The 13,709-nt window shown below is 42.4% G+C and overlaps 1 protein-coding gene across 3 annotated transcripts in view; it reads left to right on the forward strand.

The window, feature by feature from the left end:
- The window catches only part of LOC115159074 (AF4/FMR2 family member 1), a 79,559-nt gene that overhangs the window by 38,822 nt on the left and 27,028 nt on the right, over positions 1–13,709 (forward strand). For all 3 annotated transcript variants that reach the window (XM_029708444.1, XM_029708445.1, XM_029708446.1), the window contains one exon: positions 3,160–3,254. In XM_029708444.1, coding sequence (XP_029564304.1) covers positions 3,160–3,254 — 95 coding nt within the window. The remainder of the gene's footprint in view (positions 1–3,159; positions 3,255–13,709) is intronic.

The following is a 13,709-nucleotide window of genomic DNA, read 5'->3' on the forward strand; positions in this document are numbered from 1 at the left end:
CTGACAATTTGTTCTCCTTCTAGGGCATCTCTATCAAAAATACAGCATCTCTGCTGTAACGTGACATTTTCTAAGGCTTCCATTGGCTCCCAGAAGGCGCCAGAATGCGGAATGACGTCACTGCAGTCTCTGGGCGAAAAAAAGCAGGAGTTTTTGTGAGTGGTCAGGCAGGGAACAATGACACTGGAGTGCACGTACACGAGACGACTCCATGTTTTTCTTTCAGTCTATGAATGAATATAACGTCGCCCGGTTGGAATATTATTTTACATTGATTTTAAACAGCGTTTGACATGCTTCGAAGTACGGTAATGGAATATTTAGAATTTTTTTGTCACGAAATGCACCCGCGCGTCACCCTTCGGATACTGGCATGAACGCACGAACAAAACTGAGCTATTTGGATATAACTATGGATTATTTCGAACCAAAACAACATTTGTTGTAGAAGTCCTGGGAGTGCATTCTGACGAAGAACAGCAAAGGTAATCCAATTTTTCTTATAGTAAATCTGAGTTTGGTGAGCACCAAACTTGGTGGGTGTCAAATTAGCTAGCCTGTGATGGCCGAGCTATCTACTCAGAATATTGCAAAATGTGCTTTTGCTGAAAAACTATTTGAAAATCTGACACCGTGATTGCATAAAGGAGTTCTGTATCTATAATTCTTAAAATAATTATGTTTTTTGTAAACGTTTATCGTGAGTAATTTAGTAAAGTCACCGGAAGTTTGCGGTGGGTATGCTAGTTCTGAACATCACATGCTAATGTAAAAAGCTGTTTTTGGATATAAATATGAACTTGATTGAACAAAACATGCATGTATTGTATAACATAATGTCCTAGGAGTGTCATCCGAGGAAGATCATCAAAGGTTAGTGCTGCATTTAGCTGTGGTTTTGGTTTTTGTGACATATATGCTTGCTTTGAAAATGGCTGTGTGATTTATTTTTGGCAGGGTACTCTCCTGACATAATCTAATATTTTGCTTTCGCTGTAAAGCCTTTTTGAAATCGGACAATGTGGTTAGATTAACGAGTCTTTAAAATGGCGTAAAATAGTCATATGTTTGAGAAATTGAAGTTATAGCATTTTTAAGGTATTTATATGTCCTTAACAGGTTAAAGGGAGTGCTCCTAACCGCAGCTTGTTACCTGTAAAAAAGACACCTGTCCACAGAAGCAATCAATCAATCAGATTCCAAACTCTCCACCATGGCCAAGACCAAAGAGCTCTCCAAGGATGTCAGGGACAAGATTGTAGACCTACACAAGGCTGGAATGGGCTACAAGACCATCGCCAAGCAGCTTGGTAAGAAGGTGACATTTGGTGCGATTATTCGCAAATGGATGAAAAACACAAAAGAACTGTCGATATCCCTCGGCCTGGGGCTCCATGCAAGATCTCACCTCGTGGAGTTGCATTGATCATGAGAACGGTGAGGAATCAGCCCAGAACTACACGGGAGGATCTTGTCAATGATCTCAAGGCAGCTGGGACCATAGTCACCAAGAAAACAATTGGTAACACACTACGCCGTGAAGGACTGAAATCCTGCAGCGCCTGCAAGGTCCCCATGCTCAAGAATATATATACATGCCCGTCTGAAGTTTGCCAATGAACATCTGAATGACTCAGAGGACAACTGGTGAAAGTGTTGTGGTCAGATGAGACCAAAATGGAGCTCTTTGACATCAACTCAACTCGCCTATGACCCCAAGAGCACCATCTCCACCGTCAAACATGGAGGTGGAAACATTATGCTTTGGGGGTGTTTTTCTGCTAAGGGGACAGGACAACTTCACAGCATCAAAGGGACGATGGACGGGGCCATGTACCGTCAGATCTTGGGTGAGAACCTCCTTCCCTCAGCCAGGGCATTGAAAATGGGTCGTGGATGGGTATTCCAGCATGACAATGACCCAAGGCAACAAAGGAGTGGCTTAAGAAGAAGCACATTAAGGTCCTGGAGTGGCCTAGCCAGTCTCCAGACCTTAATCCCATAGAACATCTGTGGAGGGAGCTGAAGGTTCGAGTTGCCGAACGTCAGCCTCGAAACCTTAATGACTTGGAGAAGATCTGCAAAGAGGAGTGGGACAAAATCCCTCCTGAGATGTGTGCAAACCTGGTGGCCAACTACAAGAAACGTCTGACCTCTGATTGCCAACAAGGGTTTTGCCACCAAGTAGTAAGTCATGTTTTGCAGAGGGGTCAAATACTTATTTCCCTCATTAAAATGCAAATCATTTTATAACATTTTTGACATGCGTTTTTCTGGATTTTTTTGTTGTTATTCTGTCTCTCACTGTTCAAATAAACCTACTATTAAAATTATAGACTGATCATTTCTTTGTAAGTGGGCAAACGTACAAAATCAGCAGGGGATCAAATACTTTTCCCCCCACTGTAAGTCTATATACAATGTGAGCAAATGAGGTGAGATAAGGGAGGTAAAGGCAAAAAAGGCCATGGTGGCAAAGTAAATACAATATAGCAAGTAAAACACTGGAATGGTAGATTTGTAGTGGAAGAAAGTGCAAAGTAGAAATAATGGGGTGCAAAGGAACAAAATAAATAAATAAATACAGTATTATCATGAGATACTCTACCTCAGGTGAGCAAAACCTCGAGACTTCCTTAGATGTCATGCACCAGCTGTTTACATAAATGCATAGGCACCCATCCGGTGTCTTACCAAAGGCTGCTGTTCTGTCCTGCTTCCTGTATGTTGAGTAGTGTATTTTAAGCATTGTAGTTCCCACATTGCATCAAACATACTGTTTTGCATAATGTGATAAGCTTGCAGTGTCCCAGCTGTAATGGTAAAATTGCCTGAAAATAATTTATACAGTATATGTCTGGTCCTTGTTTTCTTTGGCTCTCTGCTGTTGAGGTGTACAGGGCATTCTGTCCTCCTTCAAAAGGCTCTTACCTAGGCTGTGCGTCACTGCCCCTGAGAGGTCTGCCAACCTGTATGGTTGACTAGCGTTAGATTGTGAAAGTAGTAGTACTATAAACCTCGTGGTCTGCTTGAGAGGGTGAACATGGGGAAGTAACAAAAGTGCTTCGGCCATAGATTTGAATTTATTTTTTAAAGTGTAAGAAGAGCAAACCTGTCGCTAGTATAGTTTTTATTACTATTATTACAATTTTGTTTCAGGCTGAGAAGGATGTGAATTCCCTGCCAAGGAAGAAGCCAAAACTGGAGAAAGATCGCAAACACTCCTCTTCATGTCCTGGTTCCTGCAAGTCTGCGTGAGTAACACTACACCCCTCAGTTCTTTACTCCTCCTAACTAGTGTCTTCAAAGCTCTGCAACATATCCATCCATAGCTTCTCTGCCCCAAAGTGCTGCAAACTACTTCTGGTATATCATTCTTCTGGTATACCTAATAACATTACAACAATATTAGAGATGCATCAAACAAACCGTTTAACCTGTCCAAACACCTTAACCTGTCCAACCTGCCGAATGTCACCCTAGAGACAAGGCTGGGTATCAGACTGGGTGTCTGACTATTTGCAGATTCCATGACGTTGAAATGAACACTTTTTAACCCTCTAGAGGGGGGGAGAGGGCGGAGTTCTACTAAGTTAACATATGGAATGTTTTAAGATGGCCAGATCATTTAGGTATTTGATTTGGAATTTTAGTACCCCTTTAGGTAAAAAAATTAATTAAAAAAGAATGTATATTTGCAGAAACATTTAATTTGGCCTTACTGCTATTAGCCCATAGAAAACGCCTTGAATAACTGATTCATACATTGAAAAACAGATGGTCTAAAGGAACTTTGTTTTGAAGTGTCTGTCCTATATCTGAGAGATCTATTTTTGGGGGACACATTTAACCCCTTTTTTAGGCATTAAAATATCGATTTTTGAACCAGTACAGGGCTGCCTTCGGCGAGGCTTGTGGCGTCGTAGAGAAAAGTATGCGTTTGTGAGAGACTCACCTTTCTATAGAGCGGTCATATTAGTGTGTAGCCCGAATTGTTTTGAGGAGACCAATTTTCAGGATGTCTCATGGTCTGACAAACACCACTGTAGCTCAGGCCGCCTTCCACCGCAGATGTGTAAGGCCTCTGTTGGCGGATGCAGTAGATTGAGACAGAGCCCTTGCAAATAGCTGACTATCTCTAGCTTAAACAGACTGATTTTGATGGGGATTTTTCTATTATGCTAATTCGATTTTCGCTGGGAAATTGACTGGGGGGGGTTAATACCTTTTTTAATGTCACTTGGAATGCAATTTAATATCAATGTTGAGGTTTGCGGGGACCACATACCTGCTAATATTCATTCCCCTCCATAAATGAGCCCATGTTGGCAAGAAGTTGAATTTTTAGGTCTGGCTCTTTCTCTAAAAGCTATAGCCTACATGGCTCAATAACTTGACCTGTTTATTTTTTGTTTATCTGTTGGCCCCAGCCGCGAACTCAGGCTCTGTGTGTAGTTAACCGACCCTCTCTGCCCAGTCATCGCCATTTTACCTGTTGTTGTTTTAGCTGATCAGCTGTTGTTTCACCCGTTGTCTAGCTAGCTCTCTCAATCAACACCTGTGATTACTTTATGCCTCGCTGTATGTCTCTCTCAAATGTCAATATGCCTTGTATACTGTTGTTTAGGTTAGTTATCATTGTTTTAGTTTACAATGGAGCCCCTAGTTCCACTCATCATACCTCTTATACCTCCTTTGTCCCACCTCCCACACATGCGGTGACCTCACCCATTATAACCAGCATGTCCAGAGATACAACCTCTCTTATCATCACTCAGTGCCTGGGCTTACCTCCGCTGTACCCGCACCCCACCATACCCCTGTGTGCACATTATGCCCTGAATCTGTTCTACCACGCCCAGAAATCTGCTCCTTTTATTCTTTGTCCCCAACGCTCTAGGCGACCAGTTTTGATAGCCTCATGCATGTCAACATCAGAACATTTTAGTCATTTTAGCAGACGCTCTTATCCAGAGCGACTTACAGTAGTGAATGCATACATTTCATACATATCATACATTTTTTTCTGTGCTGGCCCCCCGTGGGAATCGAACCCACAACCCTGGTGTTGCAAACACCATGCTCTACCAACTGAGCTACAGGGAATTAATCTCTTCAGAAGCCTCCTCCCTAAGTTTGTTTTACTCACTGCTTTAGCACACTCCGCCAACCCTGATGTCCTTGCTGTGTCTGAATCTTGGCTTAGGAAGTCCACCAAAAATTCTGAGATTTCCATACCCAACTACAACTTTTTCCATCAAGATAGAACTGCCAAAGGGGGAGGAGTTGCAATCTACTGCAGAGATGGCCTGCAAAGTTTTGTCATAAATTTTAGTAATTTAGCAGACGATCTTATCCAGAGCGACTTACAGTAGTGAATGCATACATTCCATACATTTTATTTTTATTTTTTATTTTTTTCGGTACTGGTGAACCGTGGGAATCGAACCCACAATCCTGGCGTTGCAAACGCCATGCTCTACCAACTGAGCCACACGGGACCATACTTTCCAAGTCTATACCCAAACAGTTCGAACTTCTAATTTTAAAAATTAATCTCTCCAGAAATAAGTCTCTCACTGTTGCCGCCTGCTATCGATCCCCCTCCACTCCCAGCTGTGCCCTGGATACCATTTGGGAATTGATCGCCCCCTTCTAGCCTCAGACTTCATTCTGTTAGGTGACCTAAACTGGGATATGCTTAACACCCCGGCAGTCCTACAATCTAAGCTAGATGCCCTCAATCTCACACAAATCATCAAGGAACCCACCAGGTACAACCCTAAATCTGTAAACATGGGCACCCTCATAGACATTATCCTGACCAACTTGCCCTCCAAATACACCTCCGCTGTTTTCAATCAGGATCTCAGCGATCACTGCCTCATTGCCTGTATCCGCTATGGGTCTGCGGTCAAACGACCACCCCTCATCACTGTCAAACGCTCCCTAAAACACTTCTGCGAGCAGGCCTTGCTAATCCTGTGTGGCTCAGTTGGTAGAGCATGGTGTTTGCAACACGAGGGTTGTGGGTTCGATTCCCACGGGGGACCAGTACGAGAAAAGTAATGTATGAAATGTATGCATTCACTACTGTAAGTCGCTCTGGATAAGAGCGACTGCTAAATGACTAAAATGTAATGTAAATGTAATCGACCTGGCCCGGGTATCCTGGAAGGATATTGACCTCATCCCGTCAGTCAAGGATGCCTGGTCATTCTTTAAAAGTAATTTCCTCACCATCTTAGATAAGCATGCCCTGTTCAAAAAATGCAGAACTAAGAACAGATATAGCCCTTGGTTCTCTCCAGACCTGACTGCCCTTGACCAGCACAAAAACATCCTGTGGCGGACTGCAATAGCATCGAAAGTCTCTGCGATATGCAATTATTCAGGGAAGTCAGGAACCAATACACGCACTCAGTATGTAAAGCAAAGGCTAGCTTTTTCTAACAGAAATTTGCATCCTGTAGCTCTAACTCCAAAATGTTTTGGGACACTGTAAAGTCCATGGAGAACAAGAGCACCTCCTCCCAGCTGCCCACTGCACTGAGGCTAGGTAACACGGTCACCACCGATAAATCCATGATAATCGAAGATTTCAATAAGCATTTCTCAACGGCTGGCCATGCCTTCCTCCTGGCTACTCCAACCCCGGCCAACAGCTCCCCCCCCCCCACAGCTACTCACCCAAGCCTCCCCAGCTTCTCCTTCACCCAAATCCAGATAGCAGATGTTCTGAAAGAGCTGCAAAACCTGGACCCGTACAAATCAGCTGGGCTAGACAATCTGGACCCTCTCTTTCTAAAACTATCCGCCGCCATTGTTCCAACCACTATTACCAGCCTGTTCAACCTCTCTTTTGTATTGTCCGACATCCCTAAAGATTGGAAAGCTGCCGCGGTCATCCCCCTTTTCAAAGGGGGTGACACCCTAGACCCAAACTGTTACAGACCTATTTCCATCCTGCCCTGCTTATCTAAAGTCTTCGAAAGCCAAGTTAATAAACGGATCGCTGACCATTTCGAATCCCACCATACCTTCTCCGCTGTGCAATCCGGTTTCTGAGCCGGTCACGGGTGCACCTCAGCCACGCTGAAGGTACTAAACGATATCATAACCGCCATCGATAAAAGACAGTACTGTGCAGCCGTCTTCATTGACCTGGTCAATCACCGTATTCTTATCGGCAGACTCAATAGCCTTGGTTTTTCTAATGACTGCCTCGCCTGGTTCACCAACTACTTTGCAGACAGAGTTCAGTGTGTCAAATCGGAGGGCATGTTGTCCGGACATCTGGCAGTTTCTATGGGGGTACCACAGGGTTAAATTCTCGGGCCGACTCTTTTCTCTGTATATATCAATGAGGTCGCTCTTGCTGAGGGCGATTCCTCAGATTCCTCAGTTCACTGGTCACGATAACAACACCCACCCGTAGCACACGTTCCAGCAGGTGTACCTCACTGATCGTCCCCAAAGCCAACACCTCATTTGGCCGCCTTTCCTTCCAGTTCTCTGCTGCCAGTGACTGGAACAAATTGCAAAAATCGCTGAAGTTGGAGACTTTTATTTCCCTCACCAACTTTAAACATCAGCTACCTGAGCTGCTAACCGATCGCTGCAGCTGTACATAGTCCATCTGTAAATTGCCCACCCAATCTACCTACCTTATCCCCTTACTGTTTTTATTTTATTTACTTTTCTGCTCTTTTGCACACTAGTATTTCTACTTGCACATCATCATATGCTCATTTATCACTCCAGTGTTAATCTGCTAAATTGTAATTATTCGCTACTATGGCCTATTTATTGCCTACCTCATGCCTTTTGCACACACTGTATATAGACTTCCTTTTTTTCTACTGTGTCATTGACTTGTTTATTGTGTTATTGGCTTGTTTATTGTTTACTCCATGTGTAACTCTGTGTTGTCTGTGTCACACTGCTTTGCTTTATCTTGGCCAGGTCGCAGTTGTAAATGAGAACCTGTTCTCAACTAACCTACCTGGTTAAATAAAGGTGAAATAAAAAAATCAGGCAGGTGTGCTGTTTTGGCAATGAGCATTCTCCTGTAGCCTAATGGATGTAGTAGCATAGTGGCTAGGCTATAGATGGTAGAAGCATGGGGTTGACAATCTGCATTTGTTTAGGCTATCTAATGAGGAAATCATGAACTACATCATAAACATCATTTTCGATACCAATACCAGCTATAATGATACTCAATACCATAACGATACCACTGTGAAGAAAATGGCACAAAGTCAAGCATAAAGCACTGTTGCTGCTAGCAATTTGTTATTCTTTAATAACATAGTCCCCAAAACAAATAAGGGGGAGGAAATAGGTTTATTCGAAGATGAAAAAACATATGGGGAGGTAGATGGTCATTCTCCCCTGTACTCAGTGATGCTCTCTCAGTGATGCTCTCTCAGTGATTATCTCAGTGATTCTCTCCCAAGAACAAAGGGACAGCATGTAGTTTTATAACCCAGCCCTAGCCTGTGGTTGACAAATTAGAATTCCTTGCAATAAAACTAGCCAAAGTAGCCTATTTCAGAAGACATGTCTCTGAAACATTGATCAGTAATTCCCTATTACAGAAAAAACACAATTTCCCTTAATCATTATTACTCTCTTGACTTCTCGTCCTTTTGACCTCTCATCCTCTGTCTCTGCGTTGTGTATTTATCTTCGACATATTCTTACACTGTATAAAACGCATGCGGTCAACTCTCTATTAGGAGAGCTAGGCCATTGGGTGTGCAGGCTTTTGAATCAGCACTGCTCAAGCACAGGGCTCGGCGATATACCATATTTTACAATATACCTGTATAGATGCACAGACTGGTTTGGGTTTTTACTTTACCTCCTATAACGATATTTGAATGTTTGGTTTGTTAATGTGATACGCCGTGTGTAATGTTAATTTTTATAGTTTACTCCACTACTTTAGTCGTCTCTGTCTCTCTTCGCTCATTCTCTCTTCATGCCGCTTTCTACACAGACCTAGCCCCGCCCTCTGTCACTGAAGGGGCACATTTGTTGTTGCTTGATCACGAGACACTTGCGTTCAGTCTGCATAGTCAACGCAGCACAAGCAACAATGTTGATGTCAACGATGCTGTTTTCAATTTGCTTCTTAATATAAATTCACTAGCGTTCTATAATTACACTATTAGTTTGTGTTTCTTACATCTGCAAACAGCTAGTTTGTCTTTTCTTAGCAAGTTGGACCTAAATCGTGTTAGCCGCTAATGCTAATTTCTAATTTGCTGGCTAGCTAGATAGCTAATAAATGTACTGAGAGCAAATGTAACTAGCTATACAGTCTGATAATACCAGTGATGGTGTAGACCTAAATCAGCATGTTTGTGCAACAGTATATTTTAAATCAAAGAGGAATACACAAAGCAGATAAGAGAACATTCAATGTAGTCAAAGATTTCTAGGGTCCCCTAGGAAACACTTTGGTTCCTACCCTGCCACAATAACTCGTCCCTGGCATTTTCATTCGTTTACATGTCAAACAATATTCAAACTGCCCACTATTATATTCGAACTATAGAATTAGAATAATTTTCTTTCCATAATTCCAACAATTCACCCAAGTGTTTTGCTCTAAACCGCAAGTCAAATTACAATTGCAACATTTGGTTAAAAATAAGGCCTAGGTTGTTTGCCCTTATTTGTGCCGCATGGTGAAGTAATTAATTACACTTTGGATGGTGTATCAATACACCCAGTCAATACAAAGATACAGGTGTCCTTCCTAACTCATCTGCCGGAGAGGAAAGAAACCACTCAGGGATTTCACCAAGAGGCCAATGCTGACTTTAAAAAAGTTAATTTTCATTGAATCACAGCCTACTTCGACAAACGGGTGTTGATTTAACAAGCGCATTTGCGAAAAAAGTACTGTCGTATCACCAATGTACCTAACCATAAACATCAATGCCTAACAGGAATATTTAGACTTAGCCACCCATTAGATAAAATACGGAATGGTTCCGTATGTCACTGAAAGAAAAAAACTTTTGTTTTCGAGATGATAGTTTCCGGATTCTACCATATTAATGACCTAAGGCTCGTATTTCTGTGTGTTTATTATATTATAATTAAGTCTATGATTTGATAGAGCAGTCTGACTGAGCAGTGGTAGGCAGCAGCAGGCTTGTAAGCCTTCATTCAAACAGCCCTTCGCTGTGCTTCAAGCATTGCGCTGTTTATGACTTCAACCTGGGTGGGTATAATTTGTGGAACGTTCCAACAGGAATCTATTCCAAAAACTTCGTAAATAACAAGGTTTCCAAAAAACAACGCATACAAAGTTGTATAGCGGCAGAATAAGATACCGGGTAGGGAGTGGTCTATTTCATTGCGTTTTTCCCTCATCACGTTTATTCCGAAAAATGTCTGTCCTCACATGTCTGTTTGCCTATGGACAAATATTAAGAATAATCTACGTGGTGAGTTGATGCCTATTCGGCAGCTAGTTAGCTAGGTTTGTATGCGTTGCTACTTTGTATGCGTTGTTGGTTGGCAACCTTTTACTTAACATTTTTTGGAACAGATTCCTTTTGGAACGTTCCACAAATTATACCCACCCCTTCAAGCCTATCAACTCCCAAGATTAGGCTGGTGTAACCGATGTGAAATGGCTAGCTAGTTAGCTGGGTGAACGCTAATAGCGTTTCAAACGTCACTCGCTCTGAGACTTGGAGTAGTTGTTTCCCTTCCTCTGCATGGGTAACGCTGCTTCGAGGGTGGCTGTTGTCGATGTGTTCCTGGTTCGAGCCCAGGTAGGAGCGAGGAGAGGGACGGAAGCTGTACTGTTACACTGGCAATACCAAAGTGCTTATAAGAACATCCAATAGTCAAAGGTATATGAAATACAAATCGTATAGAGAGAAATAGTCCTATAATTCCTATAATAACTACAACTTCAATATTCCCAGGTAAGAAGTTTTAAGACTCATGTTAAAAGGAACCACCAGGTTTCATATGTTCCCATGTTCTGAGCAAGGCACTTAAACATTAGCTTTCTTACATGGCACCTATTGCACTTTTACTTTCTTCTCCAACACTTTGTTTTTGCACTATTTAAACCAAATTGAACATGTTTCATTATTTATTTGAGGCTAAATTGATTTTATTGATGTATTATATTAAGTTAAAATAAGTGTTCATTCAGTATTGTTGTAATTGTCATCATCACAAAAATCCCCCAAAAATAACCGTCCGATTAATCGGTATCGGCTTTTTTGCCCACCCCCCCAATAATCGGTATTGGTATCGGCGCTGAAAAATCATAATCGGTCGACTACTACTCCGGAGATGTTAGATCGGGTTCAAGTCTGGGCTCTGGCTGGGTCACTCCAAGACATTCAGAGACTTGTCCCGAAGCCACTCCGGATTTGTCTTGGCTGGATTCATCAGACCAGAGAATATTGTTTCTCATGTTCTGAGAGTCCTTTAGGTGCCTTTTGGCAAACTCCAAACGGGCTGTCATATGCCTTTTACTGAGGAGTGGCTTCCGTCTGGCCACTACCATAAAGGCCTGATTGGTTGAGTGCTGCGGAGATGGTTGTCTTTCTGGAAGGTTCTCCCATCTCCACAGTGCAACTCTGGAGCTCTGTCAGAGTGACCATTGGCTTCTTGGTCACCTCCCAGACCAAGGCCCGTCTCCCCCGATTGCTCAGTTTGGCCAGGTGGCCAGCTCTAGGAAGTCTTGGTGGTTCCAAATTTCTTCCGTTTAAGAGTGATGGATGCCACTGTGTTCTTCGGGACCTTCAATGCTGCAGAAATGTTTTTGTACCTTTCCCCAGATCTGTGCCTCGACACAATCCTGTCTCGAAGCTCTACGGACAATTTGTTCGACCTTATGACTTGGTTTTTGCTCTGACGTGCACTGTCAACTGTGGGACCGTTATATAGACAGGCTTGTGTCTTTCCAAATCATGTCCAATCAATTGAACTTACAACAGGTGGACTCCAATAAAGTAGTAGAAACTAGAGTTCGACCAATTAATCGGCATGGCCGATTTAATTAGGGCCGATTTTCAAGTTTTCATAACAATCGGTAATCTGCCTTTTTGGACGCCCATTATGGCGATTACATTGCAATCCAATAGGAGACTGCATGGCAGGCTTGACCACCTGTTACGCGAGTGCAGCATCAAAAGGACCTTGTGGCTGCAAGGAGCCAAGGTAAGTTGCTAGCTAGCATTAAACGTATCTTATATCAAACAATCAATCTTCACATAATCACTAGTTAACTACACATGGTTGATGATATTGCTAGGATAACTAGATTTTCCTGCGTTGCATATAATCAATGCCCTCCCTGTTCATTTTTCATCAAACGACAGCCTACTTCAACTTCGCCAAACAGGTGACGATTTAACAAAAGCGCATTCGTGAAAAAAAGCACAATCTTTTCACAAATGTATCTAACCATAAACATCAATGCCTTTCTTAAAATCAATAAACAGAAGTATATATTTTTTTAAACATGCAAATTTTGTTAAAAAATATTAATGTTAGCAGGCAATAATAACTAGGGAAATTGTGTCACTTCTCTTGAGTTCAGTGCAAGCAGAGTCAGGGTATATGCAGCAGTTTTGGCCGCCTGGCTCGATGCGAACTGTGTGAAGACCATTTCTTCCTAACAAAGACCATAATTAATTTGCCAAAATTGTACATAATTATGACATAACATTGAAGGTTGTGCAACGTAACTGCAATATTTAGACTAAAGGTTGCCACCAGTTGGATAAAATACGTAACGGTTCCGTATTTCACTGAAAGAATAAAAGTTTTGTTTTTGAAATGATAGTTTCTGGATTTGACCAAAGGCTCGTTTTTGTGTGTTTATTATATTATAATTAAGTCTATGATTTGATAGAGCAGTCTGACTGAGTGGTGGTAGGCAGCAGCAGGCTTGTAAGCATTCATTAAAACAGCACTGCCTTGGCAGCAGCTAATGGGGATCCACCATAAATAAAAATACAAAATTATCAGAATGCATCTTTCTCTTTACTCTGTGTGGGGAGTGGGTGTGAGAGACAAAAGCAGAATATGGACAGGAGAGACGTCACAACACTACATAGAGACCTAAGACGACGACAACATGGCAGCAACACAACATGGTAGCAGCACAAAACAGGTTACACACATTATTGGGCACAGACAACTGCACAAAGGGCAAGAAGGTAAAGAGAACAATACGTCACGCAAAGCAGCCACACCGGTCAGTAAGTGTCCATGATTGAGTCTTTGAATGAAGAGATTGAGAACTGTCCAGTTTGAGTGTTTGTTGCAACTAGTTCCAGTCGCTAGCTGCAGCGAACTGAAAAAACGAGCGACCCGGGGATGTGTGTGCTTTGGGGACCTTTTAACAGAATGTGACTGGCAGAACACGGGTGTTGTATGTGGAGGATGAGGGCTGCAGTAGATATCTCAGATATGGGGAGTGAGGCCTAAGAGGATTTTATTAATAAGCATCAACCAGTGAGTCTTGCGACGGGTATACAGAGATGCCCAGTTTACAGAGGAGTATAGAGTGCAGTGATGTGTCCTATAAGGAGTATTGGTGGCAAATCTGATGGCCGAATGGTAAAGAACATCTAGCCGCTCGAGAGCCCCCTTACCTGCCGATCTATAAATTACGTCATTGTAATCTAGCATGGGTAGGATAGTCATCTGAA

Source organism: Salmo trutta, chromosome 23 (genome assembly GCF_901001165.1).
Source record: "Salmo trutta chromosome 23, fSalTru1.1, whole genome shotgun sequence".
NCBI classification, from domain to species: domain Eukaryota; kingdom Metazoa; phylum Chordata; class Actinopteri; order Salmoniformes; family Salmonidae; genus Salmo; species Salmo trutta.